Source organism: Loxodonta africana, chromosome 8 (assembly GCF_030014295.1).
Source record: "Loxodonta africana isolate mLoxAfr1 chromosome 8, mLoxAfr1.hap2, whole genome shotgun sequence".
In the NCBI taxonomy this organism is placed as follows: Eukaryota; Metazoa; Chordata; class Mammalia; order Proboscidea; family Elephantidae; genus Loxodonta; species Loxodonta africana.
In genome coordinates this window covers 513,860-540,249 of record NC_087349.1, presented here as the reverse complement: position 1 = coordinate 540,249, position 26,390 = coordinate 513,860, and the positions used below count along the sequence as shown (strand labels likewise).

The following is a 26,390-nucleotide window of genomic DNA, read 5'->3' as shown; positions in this document are numbered from 1 at the left end:
CTCCCGCGGGACCCAGGCGCCAGGCCTCCCGCCCCGCGGTGCCTGCTCGCCACGCTGCTCGGGTGCTGACTCCAGGCACAGCCGACGGACTGACAGCTCCGAAACTTCGCGGGAGGGAGAGGAAAAGACGGGAGGGGCCGAGGAAGCGGGAGGGGTGGTGGGGAGGGCGGGTCTCCGGGACCGGATCGCCGAGGGCGGAGCGGGCGAGGTCGGCAGGTGACCCCTAGATGGACGACGCCCACGAGTGGGTGCTGGAGCCGGGAGCTGGGGGGCTGGCGCGCGGGGGTGGGGAGGGAAGCCGGGAGGAGGGTCGGGGCTGCGAGGGAGGGAGGGGTCCAGGCACCGCGAGGAGGAGCCTGGTAGAGGTGGAGGGCGGGCAGAGGGACGGGGGAGAGGGGGGGACGCAATCTGCGCGAGGGTCAGTGTCGCGGGCTTTGAATGGCGTGCGCCCGTCTAGGTGTCCGCGCCATAGGTCCCAGAAACCCCCGCCCTCCGCCCGTATCACCGCTGGACCCCCACTCAGACCCGCACCCCCTGCCTGGACTCCGGCACCCGATCTGGGAGCGGGCGGGGGAGCGGGGCCCGATGCTCTGTGGCCGGGAAGGGCGTGGGGCCCTTGTGTGGCGAGGGGTTGGAGCCAGGTGCCCTGGACAAGCCGGGCTGGAGAGGGAGGCCCCGAGTCCGGATGGAGTCGGCTGGGCTCTGGGAGGAGGCTCTGTGGGTGCGGTCGGGAGGGACTGCGGAGGGGGCTCTCGGGACCGGGAGGAGGGTCGGGAGAGGTCCCCTGGCTCGAATTTGGTTCCTCAGGGGACTCCGGGTTCGCCATCCCCAGGGTAACGCGGTTTCTGTCCGGTCCTGCGTCCAGGCAGGGAATGAGGTGCGGGACCCAGATCAGGGAGGGAGGCTCGCAGATGGCCCTGAGGGTGACCAACGCCTCTGGGCACTACCCCATTTTAAGCGTGTGGACACCAGGGCAGTCAGGGTGAAAGGCCGACAGAAGCCGCCTTGAAGGCACCTGGCAGGTGCTCAGCCGGTGGTGGCTGATGGTCAGGGCTGGGGTAGGAGGCCAAGTTCACCGCCCCCCCCCCCGTGATTGGCGGGGTCTGGGGGCAGATGAGTCATTGTGTGTGTGGGGTGAACTCCTGTGTGCAGATGTGGGCCCTGTGATGGGAGTGTGAACACATGTGAGGGCATGGGGGGAGCGTGTCAGGAGGAGAGGCTGCAAGAGGGTGTGTGTACAAGGGACTGTTTTCCAGGGAGTGTGTGTGAGTGAGCTGGTGTGTGTGAGGGAATGGGTGTGAGTGTCCAACTGTGAGTGTGTATGAGGGAGTGTTGTGAGGTGGCATTGCAGGGGCTTATTTGAGGAAATTGTTCAGGCGTAAGTGCAAGGGAGCATTAAGATGTATGTTGTGTAAGGGAGTGTGTGCAGGTGTGAATACATACAAGGGAGTGTGTGCAGGTGTGAATATATACAAAGATGTGTGCAGATCTGAATATATACAAAGGAGTGTGTGCAGGTGTGAATATATACAACAGTGTGCTTGCAGGTCTGAACATATACAAGGGAGTGTGTGCGGGTGTGACTATATACAAGGGCGTGTGTTCGGGTGTGAATATATACAAGGGCGTGTGTGCAGGTGTGACCATGGTAAGGGAGTGTGTGTGAGAGAATGAGGAGTGTGGGTGTTTGTATGAGGGAACAGATGTGAGTGTGCAAGGGAATATGTGAAAGCGTGGATATTGTGCGTAGATGTGAGCATGTGTGAGGGAGTATGTGTGGGTGTGAGCATGTGTAAGTGTGAACATGTGTGAGGGAGCATGTGCAGGTGTGAGTGTAGGGGGAATGTGTACAGGTGTTAGGGTGTAAGGTGTGAACATGTGCAAGGGAGCATGTTCAAGCAAGTGTTTGTGGGTGTAAGCATGTGCAAGGCAGCACGTGGGGAGATCGTGTGGCAGTGTGCATAGGTGATAGCCGAGGAGTGACTGTGGTCCCAGCCCAGGGCAGACCCTTCTCCAGGATGCTCCAGGGAGGCAGACCCTGAGGGGCTCACCTGGAGGGGGTGGGCCAGGGCAATGGTGGGCTCAGGAGAGGAAGACCCAGCCCGGCTTTGGGCTGCCTGTGGGGTGGTGAGACATGTCTTTGGGATGAGGGTTGGCGGAACCTGAGGCCCAGGTCACATTCCAGCCTGGTGTCCTTGTAGCTTGGCAGCGCCTGGTAACCGCCTGGTAACCGGATGTAACCAGGATGTCCTCATGGAGCCTGTGTTGCCCCCTCCCCACCGGATGCTGGGATTATCCCATCCGGCTCAGGGCTCAGCCATGGCCTCTGAAGGTCCCTCTGCTCCCACCTCACCACCCCAGGCACCTCTCTGGAGGCTTCTTCTATTCCCCAGCCCAGGCTCCTGGCTCTGGGTCCCGAGAGACCCTCTCTGGAGGTTGGAGCCTCCAGAGGAAAGCACCCATAGCCCACCTGTCCCTGCACAATAGCAGCCTGGCTCCTTTCCAGAACGCTGGCAGGAAAGGGGGTAGGAGGAGGCCAGAGAAAGGGAAGGGGAGGGCATCATAATGTCAAAACTTTAGGGCTGGACCCCCATGACTTGTAACCCTTCTGTGGGGCCTCAGCCTTCTTGAGAATCTAATAAAAACTATGAACTGTTTCAAAACATTGTATGCACACACAGCTTAAAAGTATTAGGGTGCCCTGAGTCCCCTGCATGTGTTACTGGAAGGTAGGGAAACTGAGGCTCAGGAGGGTGGTGACTCTTAGAGCCTCAGGGTCTGGCCTTGGCCTGGCACTCGCCCTCCTTTCTCTCTCTCTCTCTCTCACACACACACACACACACACACACACTCTCCCGGAAGGGCAGGATGGGGCTGCCTCCAGTGTGAGGGCCCCTGAGAGGGTTGTGGGCAGGTCCAATCTGGTTCCCGGCAGATGGTGCCAGGGGCGTGCGACTGGGATAAAGCCTTCCAGCCTGAGGGCCCAGCTCGCTGCCCACCTCAGACTGACAGACTGACCACTGGACAGAGGACCTGGGTGTGCAGGCGGGGCAGTGGCCTTGCCCTCCCGAGGCCCAAGCCTCACTTACCCCTCTCATCCTCAGAGGGCAGGGGCACCATGCTGCTCCTGGCCCTGCTCTTCATGGTGGCCTGGGCACTGGCTGGCAGGTAAGCACCCCACCCCAGGCCCTCCAGCCCCCCTTCCCCAATGTTAACCCCCTCCTCAGTTAAGCACCCCCTCCTGAGATGGGACCCAGGATGGGGTAGGTGGGACAGCAAGCCCATCCCCGCAGGCGGTGGTGTGAGCAGACTGAAACTGTCTGGGTGGAGGAGTTGGTGACACCCCGCCAGGAGGACCTGGTGCCCTGTGCCAGCCTCTACCACCACCTCCGGCTGGGCTGGCTCCTGGGCCCGCCTCCAAGGACAAATGGCCGGCTCACCTCCGACCTCAGGCTCTGTCCCATCTACAGGTGAGTGGAGCACAGGCCCTGGGCTGTCTGAGGGAAGGAGCGGAGTGGGCCAGTGCCTCAAACGTGGGGCCCAGAGCAGGGGGGTGTTGTGCTGCTCCCTGGGTCTGCCATGGACCGAGGAGCTGGAATCAGGAATTGCCAGCAAGGCAGAGCAGGAGACTTGAGGGATCATCTTATCCAGACTTCTCAAGAGAATCAGGGCCAAATTAGGGTCAGAGGAGTAGAGTAGTGACCAAACCACACAGCCTTCCTTGTGGCTTCTGGGCTGGCTCTAACATCTCTTCTTCTCTGCCTGCTCCATGGCCCAGGCCCCCAGAAACCCGGCCCGCTGCCCGGACTCGTACTGTGAGGGCTTGCTGCCCAGGCTGGGGGGGTGCCCACTGCTCCCTGGGTAAGCTTAGCTGCGGGATCCTGGGTGGGGAGTCCTCCCAGACCTGGGGTTTCCTGGAGCTGCCAGGCTGCACCCACCCCATGCCTGAGTCACCAACCTCTTCTCCAGCCACCACTGTCCTCGAAGGATCCAGCCCCAGTGGCCACTGCTTTGCCACAGGGCAGTGCCAGCTGTGGGCAGGTGTGGTCCATACACCAGCAGCAAGCCTGGAGGAGTGCTGTGCCCAGGTCTGGGGGCACAGCTGGCAGGATGGAAGCTCCCAGGCCTGCATCCACTGCTCCCATCAGCCCCCCCAAGGTGGGTGCAGACCCTGTGCCTGCTCCACCCGCCCCAAGGCCCTCCTGGGGCACCCACTGTGTCCCCTGCCCACCAAGGAGCCTACACCCCCTCTTGCACCCACTCGAGAGAGGCCTGGTAGCCCCACTCATGCTCCCACCCCACAGTCAGATGCTCACAGTGGTGCCCTTCCTTAGGCAGCACCCCCACCCTAGCGACCCTGCAGCCACTGGCAGGGGCCGTGGGCCAGCTCTGGAGCCAGCGCCAGCGCCCCTTGGCCACCTGTGCCACCTGGTCTGGCTTCCACTACCGCACCTTTGACGGGCGTCACTTCCACTTCCTGGGCCGATGCACCTACCTGCTGGCGGGCGCTGCTGACTCCAGCTGGGCCGTCCACCTGCTGCCTGGGGGGCACTGCTCCCAGCCTGGGCACTGCCAGCTGGTGAGGGAAGGAGACTGGGTGGACATTGAGGGGGCTGGGTGTGGAGAGGGATCACGTTGACCCCTTCCTGCACATCTCCTGAGGTCCGGGTGACAATGGGGCCAGAGGAGGCACTGATTCAGGGTGGCAACGTCTCTGTGAATGGGGTGCTGATCTCCAAAGAGGAGTCCTGGATGCTCCATGGTAAGGGAGTGTGGGAGTCAGGGGAGGGCGCCTCGGGATGGAGGCCACTGCCCCCCACCTATCACCTCACTGCGCGACTGGGCAACTCTCTCTACCCAGCCTCTCTGACCCTGTTTCCCCCTGCTGCGCATTTGGTGCGGCCAATTCTGCCTCACGGGGACGTCTTGAGGAAGTGCCTTTGATAATGGGTGGGAAGTTTCTAGTACCAGACCCATATTCCTGGTTGGGACTCATAGGGTAAGGTAGGATCAGCAGGTACATGTGTGAGTGTGTGTGTGTGAAGTTATGGTGTGTGTGTGGTGTGAAAGTGTGTGAGGTTGTGTGTGTGTGTGAGTGCATACATGTGAGTGTGTGCATGTGTGAGGTTGTGATGGGTGTGTGAGAGAGTATGTGAGGTTGTCTATGATGGGTGTGTGTGAGGTTGTCTGTGGTGTGTGTGTGAGGTTTTCTGTGGTGTGTGTGTGAGAGGGTGTGTGTGAGGTTGTGTGTGTGCGAGGTTGTCTGTGGTGTGTGTGTGAGAGGGTGTGTGTGAGGTTGTCTTTGGGGTGTGTGTGAGAGGGTGTGTGTGAGGTCGTCTGTGGTGTACATGTGTAAGGTTGTGTTGTGTGTGAGAAGGTATGTGTGAGGTTGTGGTGTGTGTGTGAGAGGTGTGTGAGTTTGTCTCTGGTGTATATGTGTGTGTGTGAGAGTGTGTGTGTAAGGTTGTCTGTGTTGTGTGTGTGAGAGGGTGTGTGCGAGGTTGTCTGTGGTGTGTGTGAGGTTGTGGTATGTGTGTGAGAGGGTGTGTGTGAGGTTGTCTGTGGTGTGCGTGTGTAAGGTTGTGTTGTGTGTGTGAGAAGGTATGTGTGAGGTTGTCTGCAGTGTGTGTGTGAGGTTGTCTACGGTGTGTGTGTGAGGTTGTCTGTGGTGTGTGTGTGAGAGGGTGTGTGTGAGTTTGTCTCTGGTGTATATGTGTGTGTGTGAGGGTATGTGTAAGGTTGTGTTGTGCGTGTGAGAGGGTGTGTGTGAGGTTGTCTGTGGTGTGTGTGTGAGGGTGTGTGTGAGGTTGTCTGTGGTGTGTGTGTGTGAGAGGGTGTGTGTGAGGTTGTCTGTGGTATGTGTGTGTGTTGTCTGTGGTGTGTGTGTGAGAAGGTGTGTGTGATTTGTCTCTGGTGTCTATGTGTGTGTGTGTGAAGATGTATGTGTAAGGTATGTCGAGTGTGTGAGGTAGTATGTGGGAGAGTGTATTTGTGTATGTGGGACTGTGAGTGTTTATGAGGTTGTGCGTGTGCGTGTGTGCGTGCGGGTGTGTGTCATCGCTGACTTGTATTTTACTCTGTCCATGAGCTTCTCAAAGAGCGCTGTGAGGGGATAGACTCTGCTTTAGTCTTAAGTGCTGAGAGCACTAGGGCTCTGAGGGCTCCGTTCCTTCTCTCTGCCCCCTGGTAGGATGGGATGGAATGGGGGGTGGTCTGCCAATGAGGTGCGAGACCTCCTTCCGGCAGGGATGAGCCTGCAGTGGCAGGGAGACTGGCTGGTGCTGTCAGGGGATCTGGGGGCCATCGTGAGGCTGGATGGGGCTGGCTCTGTGTCCATCTCCCTGGATCCTGGGCTCCGCGGGCAGACGCAAGGCCTGTGTGGGCTCTACAATGACCAGCCGGAGGGTGAGTGAGTGCAGTGTGGGTGGGGCTGGCATGGAGGCCCAGGTGGACAGATCCCAGACCCAGCACCCTGCCTCACTGCCTGTCCTCAGATGACTTTTTGGAGCCAGGTGGCAGGATGGCTGTGCTAGCTGCCACCTTTGGGAATTCCTGGAGGCTCCCCGACTCTGAGGTGAGGCAGAACCCCACCCTCAATCTCAGACCTGGATCCCCAGCTCCCGCACCCTAAGCCTCTGCTCCCCTAGGTTCGCATGGACCAGTCTCTGCCAGCCCATGGGGAGAGAGGCAGGGTCCCCAACTGCTTCTATGAATCAGGGTTGGGGGGAAGGGGAAAAGATGGGGAAGAGACAAACGAGCTCGTTGTCTGACCCCTGATGCGGGCTGATTGGGACTCTTTGCCCTCCCCTGCCCCCCCTGGGGGCCACATTGCTGCCTGCTCACCTGGGGTGTCTGGGACGCCCCGACGGGTATGTGAAGGTTGGTCATCTGCTTGATGCCCTGGTGCCTGCCCCCAATTGTTCCCAGCCTGGGTGTGTGGACGCCCCGGAGGCTGCTCCAGTCTGCAAGAGGCCCCCGGGGGGTGTGGAAGAGGCATCCCGCCTGCTGGCTGAGGCCCAGGATGTGTGCCACCTGCTCCTGGGCAGTCCTTTCAGAGAGTGCCACATTCAGGTATGAGACAGGAGGGTGAGGGAGCCAGTGGGATGGAAAGGCCTCACCCTGATGATGCTGTGTGTGACCTGGTCACTCTATCCCCTGGAGAGAAACAGCCATAAGTCCTGGTGTGACAGAGTCAGGGCCAGTGGGAGGCTCTTGGGGCCAGAGGCAAGGCGTGTGCCCTCTCGCTTTGTACCAGGTGGCCCCCACCGGGTACCATGAGGCTTGTCTCTTCGCCTACTGTGCCGGGGCAGCAGACGGCAAGCAGGCGGGGCGGCGGGAGGCTGTGTGTGCCACCCTGGCAAACTATGCCCAGCACTGTGCCCAGGAGGGCATCCACATCCACTGGAGGAAGCCTGGCTTCTGTGGTATCGTCAGGCCCTTATTCCACAACCACCTCTCCTTGCCCACTTCTTGAGGGCATGGCCACCCCCAGCACCATCCCTGTGACCCCCACCCTCTCAGGCTAGCCCAGTGGTGGCCCCAGGAGGAGGTGGGTGAAGGTGGTTGCAGGTGAACACAGGTGGGCACAGGTGGGTAGAAGTAGGAGGAGGTGGATGCAGGTGGACACAAGTGGGTGAAGGTGGAAGGTGGGCAGAGATGGGAGGTCTTACGTTCCCCTACCCCACCCCTGCCTGTCCACTGAATGCCTGTGTCCTGGGGGAGAGTCCCCCAGCCTCACTCCCCCCTATCCACAGAGCGCCTGTGCCCTGGGGGCCAGCTCTACTCGGACTGCGTGTCCTCCTGCCCACCCAGCTGCTCGGCCGTTGGCGAGGGCGGGGAACGGTCCTGCCGGGAGGAGTGTGTGAGCAGCTGCGAGTGTCCGCCTGGCCTGTACTGGGATGGCACCCTCTGTGTGCCACCTGCCCAATGCCCCTGCTACCACCGGCGCCAGCGCTATGCCCCAGGGGACACCGTGTACCAGTTGTGCAACCCTTGGTGGGTCCCAGGCTTGGCCTGACCTGGGGTGGGGGGCACAGCTCCCCTCCTCAAACTACCTCCCCAACCTGGTGCCTCCCTCACAAGCCATTTCTGACCTCCCATGGCCTAGGCGATGACCCTTGTGCCCTCCACCAGATGCCTTCAGCTTGTCTGGTGTGGCCTGGTGGGGATGGGGAACAGGGCCATGGGTGGGTGGGCTGGGGCCAGGCTGGTACAAGGGTGCCCTCCACTGTGTGACTGCAGTGTGTGCCAGGATGGCCGCTGGCACTGTGCCCAGGCCCAGTGCCCGGCTCAGTGCTCTGTGGGAGCCGATGGACACTACCTCACCTTTGATGGACGGGGCTTCTCCTTCCGGGGCAGCAGAGGCTGCCGCTATGGCCTGGTGCAGGTGAGCAGAGGGCAGTGGGAGTGTATGCATGGGGGGCAGGTGACACCCCACAGAGCAAGGCTCCATGGTCAGGCCTCAGTCAGGGCCACCACAGACCTCTCCATCTCTGTCCCACCCCCATCTGCCCTCCTTCTCTGTCCAGGACCATGTGAAGGGGCAGCTGCTGATTGAGCTGGAGCATGGGGCCTGTGAGTCTGGGAGCTGCCTCCACGCCATCTTGGCCTCTCTGCAGGGGGCCCACATCCAGCTCAGCGACTCAAGTAACCTTGCTGTACCTCCCCCACGTCCACTGGGCTCCTGCCGACAGCCATCAGCCTCAGGGGTGCAGTTCGGGCCCAGGTGGCCTCTGGCACCACCCCTGTCCCCAGCCCTGTCCCCAGCTCCCTGTGTCTCTGAGCTGAACCCCAGATCCCTTTGCACAGAGCTCACAGCCTCAGCTCCCCCTCCAGTCTCTGAAGCAGACAGTTCTGTGGGGAGTCTGAGGCACCTTCTGCCTTCTCTCCAGGGGAAGGGAAGATACCACTAGGAGAGGTGCTAGGTGCCTCCCAGCACAACCAGCACCACACACAGGAGGCACGCCATATCCCTACCCCTGGGTCTGTCCCTGGTCACTCGGCCCAGCTCCCCCTGCTTTCAGACTGCATAGGGGAAGATAGAGGCAAAATGGGTGCGGAGGTGGTCTTGGGGCTGGGGGAGCTCACTAGGCCTGGTGACCTCGGGGACCTCCCATTCCAGGCGCTGTCCTGGTGGATGGGCAGGAGGTGGCCGTGCCCTGGCATGGTGCTGGGAACCTCAGCATCACCCGAGCCTCCTACAGCTTCCTGTTGCTGCGCTGGCCCGGGGCCCAGGTCCTCTGGGGTGTGTCTGACCCTGCAGCCTACATCACTCTGGAGCCCCACTATGCCTACCAGGTATGCTGGGAGGGGTGAGTGGCTGCCAGCCTGGGGGTCAGGTCTGACCGCCACACCCACTTGCCCCAGGTGCAGGGTCTGTGTGGCACCTTTACCTGGAACCAGCAAGATGACTTCCTGACCCCTGCTGGGGATGTGGAGACCAGTGTAGCTGCCTTCACCAGCAAGTTCCAGGTGGCAGGCGAGGGGAGGTGCCCCCCTGGGGACGCAGCACTACTGCATCCATGCAGCACCCACACCCAGCGCCGCCCCTTCGCGGAGGCAGCCTGCGCCGCCCTGCACAACCCAGCCTTCCAGGTAGCAGGGTAGTGCTCCTGCGTTTGTACGGGGACCTTGCCTGCCCGACCTACCTTTTTAATCATTTGGGAACTCAGGGAGCGTGGCGTCACAGGGAGGGGCAGTGGGGATCAAGGGCATGGGGGTCTGTGGAGGGGGAGCCAACCCATTTCTCCGCCCCCAGAAGTGCCATGGGCTAGTGGACAGGGAGCCATACTGGCTGCGCTGCCTGGCAGCTGTGTGTGGCTGCACTTTGGGCGAGGATTGCCTGTGCCCCCTGCTCTCAGCCTATGCCCACCGCTGTGCCCAGGAGGGCGCCCTGCAGTCCTGGAGGAGCCAGACCCTCTGCCGTGAGTGCTTCTCCGCCCAACTACAGCTCCCTCACCTGGCCCCCCTTCAGTAAAGTCTCTGGAGGACCTCCACCTGTGCAGATTGTGGGCTGCCTTCCTGTGGGGGGCGGTCCCCGGGGTGGCAAAGCTGGCCATGCCATGCCCTGACCTGTCTGTGTGCCATGCCCTGACCTGTCTGCGTCCCCTGCCCAGCTGTCACATGTCCTGGTGGCCAGGAGCACCAGGAGTGTGCCCCAGCATGCGGCCGAAACTGCGGGGAGCCTGAGAACTGTGTGGGGCTGGGCGGTTGAGTGCCTGGGTGTAACTGCCCCCCAGGGCTGCTGTGGGACCCCGCAGGCCAGTGTGTGCCCCCCAGCCTGTGCCCTTGCCAGCTGGGAGCCCACCGCCATGCCCCTGGCAGCACCACTATGAAGGACTGCAGCCGCTGGTGAGGGTCTCTGCCTCTGGGTGGAGGGAAGAATTGGGGTGAAGGGGGGGGAGCTGCAAGAAAGGGGTCAGGCTGTGTTGCTCTGGGACCTCAGCATGAGCTCAGGGATGACAGTCACACTTTCAGGTCCTAGACGAACTTTCATACACACTCCTTAGATGTGGTGAAGTGGGGAGTGGGAGAGTCGATCCACTCTACAGAGCAGGAACTTTACTGGTGAGGGACTGAGCCAGACCCTGGAGCTCCTGAGGTGTGGCCCAGGCTCTGCTGAAGGCGTTACAGACTCAGGCCTGGGGTGGGTGAGGGCTATGGTGAATGCCCTTTGCTGGGCTGGGCATGGGGTGTTGGATACCTCCACCACTCCTGGAGCTGGAGAAGGGCCCTTTGGAGCCAAGGAAGGAAGAGGGACCGTCAGGGCAGGATCCCACTCAGCATCAGGGGACCTGGATGCCTGGGCTTGTGAGGCTCCCCCACATCAGACCTGACCCTGACCACTCTGACCTCCACAGCATCTGCCAGAAAAGAGGCCTCTGGAATTGCACAGCGCACCGCTGCCCCCCGCAGCAGGCATTCTGTCCCCGTGGGCTCATCCACGTCCCTGGCACCTGCCTGCTCACCTGTGACAGCCCCAGTGCCAACCACACCTGCCCCATGGGCAGCCCTGCAGGCTGTGTCTGCCCCCCGGGCACCGTGCTGCTGGTGAGGTTGCAGAGGAACCACATGGGGCTGCCCCCAGCTTCTGCCTGGCAGCCCCTTCAGCTCTCTCTCCCCCACCTCCACTCAGGACAAGCAGTGTGTGCCCACTGAGCGCTGCCCCTGCCGCCACAGCGGGCGGTGGTTCCCGCCCAATGCCACCATCCAGGAAGACTGCAATGTCTGGTACACCCAAGCCCTGTGCCCTGAAGCCCTGTGACCTGTGACCCTACCTCCCAAAGTGTCATTCTCCTGAACCCCATCTTTCCCTTGGAAGAGGCTGGAGTGTTAGGAGGCATCCGGTCTGGGCAGCGAATGTGTTGGAGCCCTGGTGGGGCCAGTGGGAACCCTCCAAATCCTGGACACAGCCCAGGCCTGTCCTTGCTGACACTGCCTCTTTCCCTCCTTGCCCACAGTGTGTGCCAGGGCCGGCAGTGGCACTGCACGGGTCATCAGTGTGGGGGTCACTGCCAGGCCTCAGGCGCCCCTCACTATGTCACATTTGATGGGCTGGCGATAACCTTCCCTGGGGCCTGCGAGTACCTGCTGGTGCGGGAGGCTGCTGGCCGTTTCTCTGTGTCAGCCCAAAACCTGCCCTGTGGGGCCAGTGGCCTTGTCTGCACCAAGGCGCTGAGTCTGCAGCTGGAGGGCACCATCATACATCTGCTCCGAGGTGGCCGTGGTCCCAGAGGGTGGGCGTGGCTGGGCAGGCACAACCACAGTGCCCTTCCCTGGCCTTGGGGACCCAGATTCTGGAAGACTCCAAGAAACCGAGACCCCAAGGGGACCCGTAGTTTGCCTGGGCTTCTGTAGCTCAAGAAGCAAAAGAAAGGCTCAGCAGAGGCTAGGGAGAGCCTTGGGGGTCTGGGTGTGCCCCTCCGCCCTTGATGCCACTTTCTCCTCCACAGGCCGGGCCGTGACAGTGAACGGGGTGCCCATCTCACCCCCCAAGATTTACACAGGCCTTGGGCTGAGCCTGCGTTACTCTGGCCTCTTCCTGGTGCTCAGGACTTGCCTGGGCCTCAGCCTGCTCTGAGATGGAGGTCAGGCCCCAGCAACCCCATCGACCCTCCCCTTGTTCCAGCACCTTGGGCTTGAGTGTTGGCCCCGACTCCCAACACCTGGCCAACTGTCTTCTGGCGGCCTCAGGGCTGGGGTGGGGGTCCCAGCAAGGCTGGCCCAGACCCTGCCTCTTCCCCTACCTCAGCCAGAGCTCCACCTGCCCTCAATCACACTCAGCTGGAGTTCCCAAGTTGTGTTTTTATAATTGTAAACGTTTTCCTTCATTGTGAAAACAATACCTGCTCACCAAAGAAACTTTTAGAATATACCAAATTTGAGAAAGAAGTGAAAATAAATCTCCTAACATCCCACCACCCAAACAGCAGTTGGCATTTTGGAAAAAATTGTGACAGAAATTAAGGGAAATGGCACAACCCTCATAAGGGCAGAGTGTGGGGAGGCCTGGGGCTGACTTTGTCCTGTCTTTGTCCTGAGTCCCCAAGACTGACTGCTTTCGGAATCTGACCACCTGGCTATAGCTAGGAGAGTAGGTGCCCACTTCTTCCCTGACCCCCAAAACACAGTTCTCCTCACTCATCACCCTGACGCCCGCAGAAAAGAGGGATCCGCCGCCAGTCTTAGGAGTATGGCTGCAGATGTGACAGCCCGTCCAGAGAAGGCCCAGGGCCGCTTCCCCAAATGCAGCCCTGCCACCTTCCGCTCCAGGCACCCGGGTGTTGGTGCACTTGCCCCCGCAGTTCCGCGGCCGCGTGGCGGGGCTGTGCGGAAACTTTGATGGAGATGCCAGCAACGACCTGAGCAGCCGCCAGGGAGTCCTGGAGCCCACGGCGGAGCTGGCCGCCCATTCCTGGCGCCTCCAGCCCCTCTGCCCAGAGCCCGGAGACATGCCGCATCCCTGCACCGTGAGGGACAACGGCAGCGGGCCTGGGACTGGGGCGGGGTGGGGGGGGAGTTTCAGGGGCTCCCAGGAGCTAGGGGGCCGCTGGCTGTGCAGAGAAGCAAAGAACAACTGTGCCCCGCTCCCTGCAGGTGAATGCCCACCGCACTGACTGGGCCCGGGCGCGCTGCGGGGTACTGCTGCATGCTGTCTTCGCAGCGTGCCACGCCGAGGTGCCTCCGCAGACGCACTACGAGCGGTGCTTGCACGAAGCCTGCGGGTGAGGAAGGGGCATCCAGCGGCCGGAGGGGATGGGGGCGGGGCTTGGACTGGGAGCTGAACCTGGTAGCCGAGGCCTGCCGGGTGGAGAGGGTGTGGGGCGTGTTCTGGGGGGTGCTGGAGCGGGTCGGGTCGGGCGGGGGCTGGGGCTGGGCTAGAGCAGGTGTCTAGGGAGCGCAGGGCTTCCTGAGCTAAGCCCCTCTCCCTCCAGCTGCGACTCTGGGGGCGACTGTGAGTGTCTCTGCTCGGCCATCGCCACCTACGCGGATGAGTGCGCTCGGCACGGACATCGCCTGCGCTGGCGCAGCCAGGAGCTCTGCCGTGAGTGCCGCCCACCTGCTCAGCTCCTGTAGCGCTTCTTTCGCCAAGTCTGCTACCACGTGCCACACACTTTACAGCTAAACAAAACATGCAAAATGGCTGCCCCTGTGGAATTTGCATGTTACACATGGCCTGAGGGAGTTTCAGGGAGGGTCTGCGCTAGGTACCCCCATTGCAGGGACTGCACAGACGTCGCCTTGTGCTGGCTCCCCGGTGCCCTGACGCTCTGTGACCCAGGCCTCTTTCCCCCTAGCTGTGCAGTGCGAAGGGGGCCAGCTGTATGATGCCTGTGGCCCCACGTGTCCCCCCACCTGCCGTGACTAGGCTCCTGAGCCCAGGTGGCACTGCCAGGTGGCTGCCTGCGTGGAGGGCTGCTTCTGCCCCGAGGGAACCCTGCTGCACGGTGTGGAGATCGGGAGGGGCAAGGAGAGGGGCGGCTCAAGTGGGAGAGGGCCCAGGCCACAGTGCCAGCCTGGGTGGCAGCCTGCACGGTTTTGCTTTGAGCCCTGCCCTCTGTGACCACAGGCGAGATCTGCCTGGAGCCCGCCTCCTGCCCCTGCGAGTGGGGGGGCAGCTTCTTCCCACCGGGGGCTGTGCTGCAGAAGGACTGCGGGAACTGGTGAGTGGGGGTGCCTCAGGAGGAGCCCTCTGCCCACGGGCCCAACCCAGTGCTGACCCCCAGACGCCATGTGCTCAGCACGTGCCAGGACAGTCAGTGGCACTGCGGAAGTGGCAGTCCTCACTGTGAGGAGCCAGTGCCCAGCTGTGCAGAGGGAGAGGTCCCATGCCAGGAGAGTGGGTGCTGTGTGCCCCATGGGTGGCTCTGTGACAACCAAGACGACTGTGGTGATGGCTCCGATGAGGAGGGTGAGTGATGCAGCCTGTCCCTGTACAGTGCCCAAGTTTATTGGAGAGAAACCATCTGTCAGAAGTCAGGATTTGTGGGATTGGGCAGACGGGTAGGACATTCTGGCCTTTCCCGGTATGGGGACCTATCAGACCCTGCATCAGGGCTCTGAGTTCACCTGCTTGTCCCATGTCAGGCTGTGCCACCCCAGGCTGTGGGGAGGGGCAGTTCTCCTGCAGCTCTGGAGGATGCCTGCCTATGGCTCTGCGCTCTGATGGGCAGCACGACTGTGTGGATGGGGCAGATGAGAAGGGCTGCCCGTGCCCCCAGGAATCTCTGGCCTGTGCAGATGGGCAGTGCTTGCCCATGGCGCTGCTCTGCGATGGGCACCCCGACTGTCCAGACGCCACCGACGAGGAATCCTGTCTGGGTATGTCTTCTAGCCCTGGCTGCAGTCTGCCAACAGTGCTGGCTTCCCTTCTTCGCCAGCTTGGTCTATGGCCTGCGGAAGCTGTGAGTGGGGCACCCCACACAGTGCCCAGAAAGCATCTCCTCCCTGGCTGCAGGGCGGACGAACTGCACCTCTGGAGAGGTGTCCTGCACAGATGACAGCTGCGTGGGTGCCTTCCAGCTGTGTGACGGGGTCTGGGACTGCCCGGACGGGGCGGATGAGGGGCCCAGGCACTGCCCCCTCCCCTCTCTGCCCACGCCTCCTGCTGGGTCCCTGGAGACTGCACCAACTCCCCCGAGCGATATCGGACCTGGTAAGTGTTCTGCAGAGGGTGGCGCTAGGGGGCTGGGAGCCAGGAGGACGGAAGAGCGTCCTGGTGGGAAGTGTTTTGGGGTGGGTACTCTGGGGGTGGGCAGGGGCAGAGAAAGAACGAATGGAGGGGCCTGAAGGACATGGAGCGTCCCGTGCCCTCCCCTAAGCTGCGGGGGTCAACTGGGAATTCCTGGGCGAGGGAAGAGCTTCTGGAAGACCAACAGGGCAACAGAGCGCGGGAGCCGCAGATTCGGGAGGGAAGACGTGGGTGCCGAGGCCAGCGGGACGCGGGAGCTCAGAGGTGGGGCGGGACCGGCCGAGGCCTGCAGCCCCCGGGCAGGGTCCGAGTTGGGTCGCTGCAGCCCTGCCCTGCGGACCCGCCGAGTTTGCTTGCGGAAGCGGTGAGTGTGTCCCGCGGGGCTGGCGCTGCGACCGAGACGAGGACTGCGCAGACAGCAGCGACGAGCGCGACTGCGGTGAGCCCCCGGCCGGCCCACCGCACTGTCCCGAGACCTCCGCCCCGCCCGCTCCGCCCCGCCCATCGCGCGCTGCCCCAGCCCCCAGTGCAGACCACCTCCCCACCCCACCCCACGCCCCGTCCGTGCGCACACCCAGCTAGAGCGCCGACCTACGCCCCCAGCTCAGGCCCTGCCCACGGAGACCTAACCCCGCCCACCGCGCAGACCCCGCCCCCAGTTCGGAGCCCGTTCCCGGCGCTGACCTCTGCCCCCGGTATAGACCTTAGTCCTAGCACTGACCCTGCTCCTCGCAGTCTTCGTCTTCTGCCTGTTCTTCCCTCCCGCTCTTTGTCCTCTGGGTGGGCGCAGGCGAGCTAGGGAGTGACTCAGATCCGGGGGCCTCAGTCTGCGCTTTGATCTTTTAAATGAAATTCCAGTTGAAAACTTTGGCCCTCCTTCCAGAGCCCGGAGAGAGAGGAGCAGGCTCTTGGCTTTGCCCACACTTGGGCAGTCATGGACAAGAGGGTGGGCAGTGGCACGGTGGGCACGTAGCTGCCCCCAGTTCCTCCCCTTCTAGACAGTCCCTGAGTCCTGTCCTCCTCCCCAGGGGGCTGTGGTCCCACCTCCTCTGCCCAGGCCTCCTTGCCCCCACGGGCCTCCGAAAGGCCTCCCCTGCCAGCCCCTCGGCCGATATGGGGCGGAGGCATCCCAGGACACCTCTTGCTGCCCACAGGACCCACCCAGCTGCCCCCATGTCCTGGCCTCTTCCCCTGTGGCTTGGCTCCGGAACTATGCCTGCCCCCAGATCGGGTTTGCGAGGGGACCCAGGACTGTCCCCAGGCCGAGGACGAGCTGGGCTGTGGTGGGACCCTGTTCCTGCGGAGGCGGAGTTGGGAGGGCTGGACAGCCCGTGGTGCCTGTACTGCCCACTCCCCACCTAACTGCCTTTTCTCCCCTTGCTCCCCAGAGGGGCTTCTAGCCCTGGGAGGCCCCAACAGGACAGGGGTCCCATGCCCTGAGTACTCCTGCCCAGACGGTGCCTGTATCGGATTCCAGCTGGTGAGGCCTCAGCAGTGGGTGCAGTAGGCGGGTTGTAGACTGACTATAGGACCCTGACCCCGCCCCCCCCACCCAGGTGTGTGATGGGCGGCCAGACTGTGAATTGTCAGGGGGCACAGGGCCCTCCCCAGAAGAGCAGGGTTGTGGGAGCTGGGGCCCCTGGAGCCCATGGGCAGCGTGCAGCCAGACGTGCGGGCCTGGGGTGCAGGGCCGGAGTCGCCACTGCTCCCCTGCTAGCCCCCTGGTGCTGCAGCACTGCCCCGGCACAGAGCACAAGTCTCAGGCCTGCTTCTTTGCAGCCTGCCCAGGTGAGTGGCCTGGGGCACCTGGGGGGGGGGGCGGCCCTAGGGAGATGGGCGGCCTGGAGAAGGGGCCTGGAAAGGGTGCTTGGAGGGAAGGGGGCCTGGAGGAGAAGGGCCTGGAGAAACAGGGCCTGGAGAGAGAGGACCTGGAGAGGAGGGTCTTAGAGGGAGAGGCAAAGGAGGCCAGGGTCCCTCAGCCCTGCTGCCCGCCCACCGCCCGCCTCGTCCTTCCAGTGGATGGGGAGTGGAACCCCTGGTCGGCCTGGTCGCCCTGCCTCGAGCCCTGTGGGGGCACCACAACCCGGCAGCGAGGGTGCCGCCCACCCCAGAATGGGGGAAGGAGCTGTGCCACGCTGCCTGGTGGCCCTCATAGCACCCGCGAGACCAGTGAGTGCTGGGGCGGGGGCAGAGAGTGTGTGTACAGGCTGTGCAGGCTGAGAGGTGGAGGCAGCTGTGTGTGTACAGGCTGCAGGGTGGGAGATGGGGGGAGTGGGGGACCTGTCTTGGGTGACCCATTCCAGATTCTGCTCAGAGCCCTGCACTCAGGATGGCTGTCCCAATGCCACCTGCCCTGGGGAGCTGGTGCTCTGGACCCTGCACCCCCTGCGACTTGACGTGCGAGGACGTCTCCAGCCAGGCCTCATGCCCCACTGACCAGCCCTGCTGCCCAGGTGAAGCCCGGCCAGGAGTAGCAGCAGGGCTGGCTGTGGGTGGTGCTTGGGGACAGGAGCCTCACCCTGGGCCTCCCCAGGCTGCTGGTGCCCCAAGGGGCAGTTGCTGGGCAGCGAAGGGCAGTGTGTGTGGCCCCGGCACTGCCCCTGCCTTGTGGACGGCACCCGCTACTGGCCTGGCCAACGCATTGAGGCCAACTGCCAGCTCTGCATCTGCCAAGATGGGCGGCCCCGGCGCTGCCGGCCCAACCCGCACTGCAGTGGTGAGCCCCTTGGCCCTTCCCTGGGGTCATGGCCCCCTCCTAGACCACCTGGCCAGGCATCCTCCCCTCCTCCAGGCCATGACCCTGACTCCAGGTACTCTGCCTTGGTGGCCCCAGCACCTGACCTTTGGCCTTCCCTCAGTGGACTGTGGCTGGTCGTCCTGGTCCCCCTGGGCTGAGTGTCTGGGCCCCTGTGGGAGTCACAGCATCCAGTGGGCCTTTCGAAGCCCCAACAATCCCCACTTCTCCGGCCGTGGCAGTCAGTGCCGGGACATTCACCGCAAGGCCCGAAGGTACTGTTCCCACCTGCAGGGACCCAAGCCTCACCACCAGCCCCCAGATAGGGAGCTTCTTTCTGGGTTTTCACCCACACCTGGGCCTGATGCCCGCAACATCTTTGGGGACCCCACCTTCTCCTACTTCAGTTTAATGCCTCTGGGCCCAAGTGGAGGGTAGAGGGAGCCCACAGATGCAGTGATGGTGGCAGAGACCAGGGACAAATATGGGGCAGGTGTGGTTCCCTGCCTGTGCCCTGGCATACCTGCGTGATGCTCGTCAGAGCCATAGCAGCATCTGCCACCCAGGCCACTAGGACTGGCTTCACTGAATGGGGGAGTTGTGCAGATAGCCCCTCTTTTGGACCAATTTCATTTCTTGGGGGGCAGGTGTGGGATGGGGTTATAGAGTGACTCTTCGTAAGCCCCTCAGTCCCTGACAGAGTCCTGGATATGGGGGAGCAGTGCTTGGGCAAGCCTGCTTACCAGGCCAGGACCCTTCCCAGATGCCAGACGGAGCCCTGTGCAGAGTGTGGATGGCAGGGTCAGGCTTTTCGCGCTGGGCAACGCTGGCGTGGGGGCCCGTGTGAGGTGTGCCAGTGTCTGCACAACCGCACCGTGCACTGCTCCCTTTACTGCCCCCTGGGCAGCTGCCCCCAGGTAAGGGGTGGGCCATGGCAGGGGTGCAGGGGGGGCCACAGGCCTGCCGGGCTCAGGACACACTCCTGACTCCTGGGCCCACAGGGCTGGTTCCTGGTGGAGGGAGTGGGAGCGGCGTGCTGCCACTGCATCCTGTCCGGTGAGTGGGTCTAGGGGATGGCAGAGGAGCCCCAAAGGGAGGAGGACGGGGGACTGAGAGGGAGCAGGAGGGGAGCATTGGGGGTTCTGAGGGCCAGTGCCCCAGACTCAGGGAGGCAAGGAATGGGCCCCCCAGTGGGAGTGGTTCTGGTTGAGCAGCCATGTGGATGTCCTACTTCGCTGCCCCCAGGCACTCTGCCCTCTGGTTCTCCTGGGGCTCCCCTGTCCCCCTCAGAGCAGACAAGGCATTGCTGGACTTTCTCAAGAGCATCTTTACTGGAAACTGAGTTATCGTTGAAGCAGGAAAAGGCTCAAAAATGGATGTATTTATGGGCCTGAAAGTGCACCCCCAGGCAACAATTCCTTCCCCTCACCCCTCTCTGCTGAGATTAGGACAGACCAACATAGACCATGGTGCAAGTTGCTGACTACACAAGAGCATGGCAGTTTTCCTTCTCCAAACCCCAGGCCCACTGTGCTTCCACCCAGAGGCTCGCAGACCTGCCCTATTAGTCTCACAGCCATGGATCAGGGAGGCAGCTGCTTGGGTCCAGCCCTGAGGTGGCTTCAGACAGGCAGTTTTCTTCTGTTCTCTAAATGTTCAATGAGACTGAAAACCCCAACTCACACTAGGGAGGAGGGGGCTTTCCTGCTGGGGGTTGTTCTCAGGCCCCCGCCCCCCAAAGTCATGGGACAGGAAGTGCTCCAAGAAGTGGGGGAGCCCATCTGTGTCTCCCCACACAGGAGAGAACCAGACAGCCCACCCCATGGCCACTCCGGCCCCTGCTCCTGCCCCCAGCCCCCAGATTGGACCCCCTCTGGCCACCTACCTTCTGCCTCCACCAGGAGGTAAGGGGATATGCTGTTGGCCTGGGAGAGAGACTGCCCAGCCCTGGAGAGGAAGCAGGACAGCTGGGTCTGTCCCTTGTGTTGGTGGGGGAGTGGGCGCCCTGCCAGTATGGACTCTAGCCATTCTTCAGTTGCTTTCCCACCTCTACCCTTGGACCCTCCTTCTGTCCTGGGCTAAGGTCAGCTGTTTGGGGCCCTCAAATCCCCAGCTTCCCCTATGGTTCCTGACTGTTCAACAGGCTCTGCCCCTACTCAGCCCCTCCCTTTCCTGCACCCAGACCCCTGCTATTCCCCCCTGGGGATCCTGCATGCTGTGTCCCAGCTGTCGGAGCACCCGGCCTGGGCTGCCTCTCTGGGGGCTCCCACCGAGGGAAGCCACAGGGAGGCCCACCCTGGGCCACACACCCCACCCACCTTACTGCAGCTGGACCTGAGGCAGCCCAGGAACCTCACTGGTCAGTGCAGGCGGGGTAGGGGCCAGACGGTGGGTGGGGACAGGGGAGCAGACTGCTCCCTCAGCTCTGACCCTGCCCTGCCTCCCAGGCCTCCTTGTGCAGGCCACCGGGGATGGCTCCAGCTTCTCACTGCAGTTCAGCAGCGACGGCCTCCAATGGCACGAAGACGGTGAACTCCTGCGTGGCCCTCTGCTCCCACCCCAGGTACCGCCTGTGGAGGCCCTCACGCCCCTGGGAGCCCACAGTCCTTGGAGGGTTTGGGGCCTCTGTCAGGTGCGGGGAGTGGGTGGGTGATGTCGGGTTAGCGTGGAGGGAGCCCGGGAGGCCCCTGAGCCCCTGGGGTTTGCACTCTAACTGGGCAGAAGGCCTCAGGAAGCAATCTGAGCCAGGCCTGGACACTCCTTGTCCCCTTGGGGAGTTTGGCAGGACCAGAAGCCCGCAGCCTCCAGAGGCCCAGAAGGCTGGTGCTAGGGCAAGAGCTCTGGGGACTTGCAGGGTGGGGCCAGTCGGGGGCTTGGGTGGGTGGAGGGAGGAGACCCGAAAAGCAGGGTTCGGTTCAGCCAGCGACAGCCCTATACCTGCAGGCCTCCCCTGGGAGCTGGGACGGCCTGAGCCCAGCGGTGCAGATCTTTGGCCGGATGGTGCAGGCTCGGTACGTGCGGGTCCGGTTCCGGGGTCCCCACGACAGCGCCTTTCTGAGGGTGGAGCTGCTGGGCTGTAGGCCAGGTACCGACATGGAGCGGGGCAGGGGGGAGGTTCCGGAGTGGTTGTGAGCCAGGTAGGGATGGGGCTGGGCAGAGCTGTGAGCCAGGTAGAGGCGGGGCTGGGGAGTTCAGGTGGGGCTGTAGCTAGTTATAGGTGGGGCTAGGAGAACCGGAGCAGGGGGACCAGGTGGGGCGGGCAGGAGCCTTCACAGTCCCGCTCCCCACCCCAGCATCCTCGCCAAGGGCCTCCCCTTGCCCGGGAGCTGTGCCCCGCTGTGCCAGCAGTGAGTGTGCCTGGAGTGGGGCTGCTTGTGATGGCACGGAGGACTGTGCAGATGGCTCCGATGAAGAGGGCTGCGAACTTCTGTCCACCCGCGCCAGCAGGTCTGCGAGTTGCCCCCACCGCTCGCACTCTTAGCTGAGGAAGGAGCCCTCTGGGCGCACACTGCCTGCACCCCAAGGCTCCCTGGTCCTGCATGCACATTCCATACCTTTGTTGAGGGTCTAGAGACCAAGGGCTCCGAGTCTCATCCTGGGCCAGCAGCTTCAGCATCACCTGTAGCTTGCCGAAAATTAAGATTCTCGGGCTCCACCCCCACCTGCCAAAGCAGGGCTCTGTGGGTGGGACTCAGCAGACTGGTGATTCTGATAGCCCTGGAGAACCCCTCCTGAACGCTCCTCCCCAGGGCTCAGCTGGGAGAACACTGACCTCCTGCCTGGTGGGGGCTCTGAGGCTGGGGGAGCCCTAGAGCGCTCTTGGTTCTTTCCCTTCCCAGGGTGCATCCCGCAGCGAGGACCCCAGGCCCCTCCTCCACCCAGCCCCTGCAGCTGGTCACGCAGCATGGGGAGGTGAGCGAGACAGGGGGAGGCCCAGGCAGATACGGAGTGGGGGCCACCAGCATCACCACCTCCGCTCTGCCCCAGCCCCCTGCATGAACCCCCCCTTCACTTGTCCTTGTTCACGGGTATGCTGAGCCTCTTGGGGCCCAGAGAAGGGAGGTGCACTGGTCTGGAAGGTTTGGGAGACAAGAGGCCCACCCTGGGCATAGGGTCATGCCCACAGACACCAGTACATGGGCACTGGGGGGAGGGGCTTCCTGAGGGGGAGGGCTAGGCTTGAGGGACGGGGGCCTGTAGGTGAAGAAGAGCGGATAGGGAATGAACAAAGCATCCAGCACATACGTGAGCGTGAGTGTGCATGAAAGTGTCTGAGTCGAGTGTGTGTGTGTTAGTGTGTGAATGTGAATGAGTGAATGTGTATGTGAGGATGTCTATGTGAATGGGTATGGATGTATGTCAGCAAGCATGCGTGCCTGTGTGAGGGTGTGTGTGTGTCTGAGCGAGTGTCTCTGAATGTGTGAACAATGAGGATGTATGTGAATGAACCCAGTCCCTGGCTCAGCTCTGCCCTGGGCTTGGGAAGGAGCAGGTGGATGAGGGAGAGGGACGGGGGGAGGGTGCAGGGGGCGGCCGACATGGGAGGCACCCATCTGGGCAGAGTCCTCTCCTCTCACAGAGTCTGGCAGGGACTGAGCTCTGGCACCCCGAGCAAGGGTCCCCAGAACCCCCGACAGGTATGTGCGCTGGCTCCAGGCCTCCTTCCCAAGCCCCATCCCTGTCCACAAGTCTGAGCTTCTGGTCCTCTGACCTGTGACCTCCTCCTGCGGCGAGGTGCGCCACCCAGGAAGGAGTCAAGGAGTCACCTCTTGTGGGAGGGGACCCCATGGTCCTCACCTTACCCTTGTGCCCACGGAGAAGAGGCCAGCGGGTCCTCTCCCAGCCTCCAAGTCTCCTCATCCGAGTTCTGGAGAGTCCATGCCACCAGTGGCCACCACCCCCACACCCCAGCCAGAGGTCAGGATACTGCAACCAGATATGGTAGCTGTTACGGGGCGCTCTCCCCACGAGATGGCTACAGTGGCCCCCACCGGTAAGATTTCATAGCCTTGTGCCTGCACAGCCTGTTTGATCCCAACAGGGACCCTGTGGGGGCAGCCCCAGAGGGTCCCCTTACAGACCAGGGGTGGCCTTGGGGGATCCGTTTCCCTCATAGGCCAGGGGCAGGCTTCAAGGGTTCCCTTAGAGAAGAGGAGCCGCCCCCGGGAGGGGTGTTAGTTCTGCTCCAGACCACATGGCCCAGGACTGGGTTATTGGTGGGACCAGGCCAGGTTCTAGGTGGGGTGGGAGTGGCACCCGCCGACCATGCAGTGGTGCCCACAGGCCCAAGTGTGTGCCCAGGGCCCTTCCTGCCCACACAGTGTGGCCCAGGGCAGGTGGGCTGCATAGTGCTGGGCTGCGTGGAGCCTGAGCAGCTGTGCGATGGGCAGGAAGAGTGTCTGGATGGCTCTGATGAGTGGTGCTGTGGTGAACAAGGCAGGTGTCTATTGTATGCTGTGGTGCCAGAGGGTCTTAGGCTTGGGGAGTCACTAGTACCCACTTCTGGCTCCATGGGAAGGGCCTGGAGAGGCTTCAGGTGGCAGAGAGTAGAGAGATAAGAGCTGGGAAAACAACAGGGGTGTGTGTTTGGGGGACAGTGAAGAGGGGGTGGGATAGGCCATCAGTCTATCCATCTGTCCATCCACCCATTAATCTGTCCATCTGTCCATCCATCTATTCTTCCATACGTCCATCCATTAATCTGTCCATCAGTCAACCCATTCATTCATTAATCTATCCACCCATTCATCCATCCCTCCATCCATTCATCTGTCTGTCCATCCACCAATCCATCATCCATTTATCCATCCATTCATTAATCTGTCCATCCATCCATTAACCTGTCCATCATCTGTCCATCCATCTACCTATCTGTCCATCCATTCAACTGTCCATCCATCCATTAATCTGTTCGTTCATCTGCCCATTAGTCCATCTATCTGTCCTTACATCTGACTGACCATCCGTCCGTCCATCCATCCGTCTGTCCATCCATCCGTCTGTCCATCCATCCATCCATCCATCCATCCATCCATCCATCCATCCATCCATCCATCCATCCATCCATCCATCCAGTGAAAGTAGAATGCTGTGCTCAAGGCCCATGGCATAGTCTTCCAATCAGGAAAAATCAAAGGAAGGGCCAGGGCACGAGAAGTCGACTGCTCTTATGGCCACTCCAGCCTCTCTGACACCCCAAGGGCCTTTGACCTGCAGAGAGACTACGTAAGAGGCTGTATGCTCTCTGCCTTAAGCAGGGGGAAGCCGGGCAGCACTCAGCATTGCAGTAGGGAGGCCAGGCCACAGGTCAGCTCGCTATATCCCTCTGAGCCTGCGGTGGAGGAGCCCGCCTGTCCCCCAGCCAGGAATAACAACTCCTTCTCCCTTGCCCCCCGGGCAGCGAGCACTGTGCCCTTCTTGGTGTCCACAATAGCCCTGCCTGGGCTGCCAGCCACCTGCTCTCCACAACAGCTGCACTGTGGTAGTGGGGAATGCCTTCCTGCCCCACGGCGCTGTGACCTGCGGCCGGATTGCCAGGACGGCTCTGATGAGCGTGACTGTGGTATACACACAGACCCCAGGGCCTGCCTGCCACTGGCTGCCCTAGCGCTAACCTGACCCCTGACCCTGACCCCTGACTTATGCTATCCTGCCCTGCAGTGGACTGTGTGCTGGCACCCTGGTCTGGCTGGAGCAGCTGCAGCCAAAGCTGTGGACCTGGCCTTGCCGTCCAGCACCGGCAGCCGCTTCGGCCTCCCCTGCCTGGGGGCAGCTGCCCACTTGACCGAGTCCGAAGTCGGTCCTGCTTCCTTCGGGCCTGCCCAGGTGGGCCAGCCCCAGCCCTCTCCAGTGACAGGGCCCTGCACTCCCTTGGGGATCCCAGGACGTCAGGAGTGCAGTTCCTCCTGCTGTCACAGCCAGTGGCCAGCAAAGGCCATCAGGATCCTCCGCCCGGCCCCTCCTTCTGCCCAAGTGGCCCTGGGTGGAGCCTGTACCCTGGGAACTATAGCAATCCGCCTCAGAAGGTGCTCTAAGGATACAAGTATGAGATAGGTGCAGGTGTGCAGCTAGTCTCTACGGGCCCAAGGACCATCCCCACCCGGGCTTTGCATGGCAGCAAGGGGTTTTCCACCTTGGGGTGGCTCTTCAGCCCAAATCTCATGTCCTAGTTTTAACCTGGTGGGGCTGTTTCACTTCCACTCCCAGCCGCCAGGGGTGCCCTGCGCCACAATTTCCATGGCCCCAGATCCTCCCAGGGACCTAGAGGCGCACTGATCTTCCCTGGGCACATACTACCTGTGGGAAGTTCCCTAGGAAAAAGAACTCTGGAATTCCCCCTGAGTGCTGCCTTGCTGGCACCACCCAGCCAGGGCCTAGGGGCAGTGTCCTCTCTGGCTGCCCACCTGCTCTTCCATTCCAGCAAAGTCCTGTCTCCTGGTTTCCACCTGGAGACCTCCTGGTTCCTCTGCATTCTTCCTTCCCTGCAGTGGCTGGGGCATGGGCTGTGTGGGAGGCCTGGGGGCCCTGCAGCGTTTCCTGTGGGGGTGGCCATCAGAGTCGAAAGAGGAGCTGTAAGGACCCCCCACCCAAGAACAGTGGTGCCCCTTGCCCAGGGCTCTCCCAGGAGAGTGCACCCTGCAACTTGCAGCCCTGTGGAGGTGGTACCGGTAAGAGGCTGGGGGCTGGGCTGGGGGGGGCATCCAAGGAGGAAGTCTGTAGGGTGGGCAGTTGGGGTAGTCCCTTTGCCTCTCGTGCCCCACCCCCCCAACCTGGTGCTGTGTCCCCCAGACTGTGGCCTGGGCCGCGTACATGTGAGTGCTGAGCTGTGCCATAAGGGGCTGGTGCCCTTGTGCCCACCCTCCTGCCTGGACCCTGAGGCCAACAGAAGTTGCAGTGGGCACTGTCTGGAGGGTGAGGCTGACCAGCAAGGGGGCACCATGGATAGAACACTAGGGGGAGCAGGGGACACTAATGGAACTTGTCCCCTGCCTTCCCTCCTCACCTGGAGCTGAGTACCACCAACCCCCAGGATGCCGCTGCCCACCTGGGCTGCTCCTGCACTACGAGAACTGCCTACCCCTCTCCCAGTGCCCTTGCCTTGTGGGTAAGGAGCTGAAGCCCCCGGGTGAGCGCTTTCTGCTGGACAACTGCAGCTGGTGGTGAGGGCACACCCTGCCCACTAGCACACCCTCGGCAGAGGCAGTCTGGGGAGGCTGTGAGGCCTTGGAGTTCTGGGTGGGCCTTCGACCTGGTCTCCAGTCTCCAAGCCTGACCTCATTCCGTCCCCTACCCTCTGCAGCGTCTGTGAGGAGGGGGCTCTGCGATGTGAATCGAGGAGCTGTCCTGTGCCTTGTGGCTGGTCAGCCTGGTCCCCCTGGGGCCCCTGTGACCGCTCTTGTGGCTCTGGAGTGAGGGCCAGGTTCAGGTGTGTATGGGCAGAGAGGGAGGGAAAGAGAGAGGTTGGGG

General features: G+C 62.3%; 1 protein-coding gene across 1 annotated transcript in view; it reads left to right on the top strand.

Annotated features, from left to right (window-relative positions):
• Positions 1-3,118: 3,118 nt before the first annotated feature.
• The window catches only part of LOC135232281 (SCO-spondin-like), a 44,321-nt gene continuing 21,049 nt past the window's right edge, over positions 3,119-26,390 (top strand). The window contains 56 exon segments of the mRNA XM_064290349.1: positions 3,119-3,168; positions 3,294-3,470; positions 3,779-3,861; positions 3,970-4,158; positions 4,335-4,579; positions 4,663-4,762; positions 6,247-6,405; positions 6,495-6,574; positions 6,928-7,071; positions 7,256-7,424; positions 7,755-7,995; positions 8,242-8,386; positions 8,529-8,646; positions 9,122-9,297; positions 9,367-9,594; positions 9,758-9,923; positions 10,116-10,350; positions 10,860-11,049; positions 11,135-11,229; positions 11,460-11,716; positions 11,952-12,086; positions 12,772-12,968; positions 13,096-13,223; positions 13,434-13,543; positions 13,797-13,946; positions 14,069-14,162; positions 14,241-14,410; positions 14,587-14,820; positions 14,957-15,154; positions 15,516-15,629; positions 15,769-15,885; positions 16,219-16,473; positions 16,579-16,670; positions 16,747-16,978; positions 17,207-17,359; positions 17,505-17,560; positions 17,562-17,643; positions 17,703-17,906; positions 18,049-18,199; positions 18,688-18,841; positions 18,926-18,980; positions 19,724-19,828; positions 20,107-20,283; positions 20,372-20,487; positions 20,868-21,052; positions 21,273-21,371; positions 21,764-21,836; positions 22,504-22,561; positions 22,768-22,917; positions 23,208-23,351; positions 24,286-24,486; positions 24,585-24,749; positions 25,412-25,591; positions 25,713-25,835; positions 25,954-26,083; positions 26,224-26,349. Coding sequence (XP_064146419.1) covers positions 3,119-3,168; positions 3,294-3,470; positions 3,779-3,861; positions 3,970-4,158; positions 4,335-4,579; positions 4,663-4,762; positions 6,247-6,405; positions 6,495-6,574; positions 6,928-7,071; positions 7,256-7,424; positions 7,755-7,995; positions 8,242-8,386; positions 8,529-8,646; positions 9,122-9,297; positions 9,367-9,594; positions 9,758-9,923; positions 10,116-10,350; positions 10,860-11,049; positions 11,135-11,229; positions 11,460-11,716; positions 11,952-12,086; positions 12,772-12,968; positions 13,096-13,223; positions 13,434-13,543; positions 13,797-13,946; positions 14,069-14,162; positions 14,241-14,410; positions 14,587-14,820; positions 14,957-15,154; positions 15,516-15,629; positions 15,769-15,885; positions 16,219-16,473; positions 16,579-16,670; positions 16,747-16,978; positions 17,207-17,359; positions 17,505-17,560; positions 17,562-17,643; positions 17,703-17,906; positions 18,049-18,199; positions 18,688-18,841; positions 18,926-18,980; positions 19,724-19,828; positions 20,107-20,283; positions 20,372-20,487; positions 20,868-21,052; positions 21,273-21,371; positions 21,764-21,836; positions 22,504-22,561; positions 22,768-22,917; positions 23,208-23,351; positions 24,286-24,486; positions 24,585-24,749; positions 25,412-25,591; positions 25,713-25,835; positions 25,954-26,083; positions 26,224-26,349 — 8,360 coding nt within the window.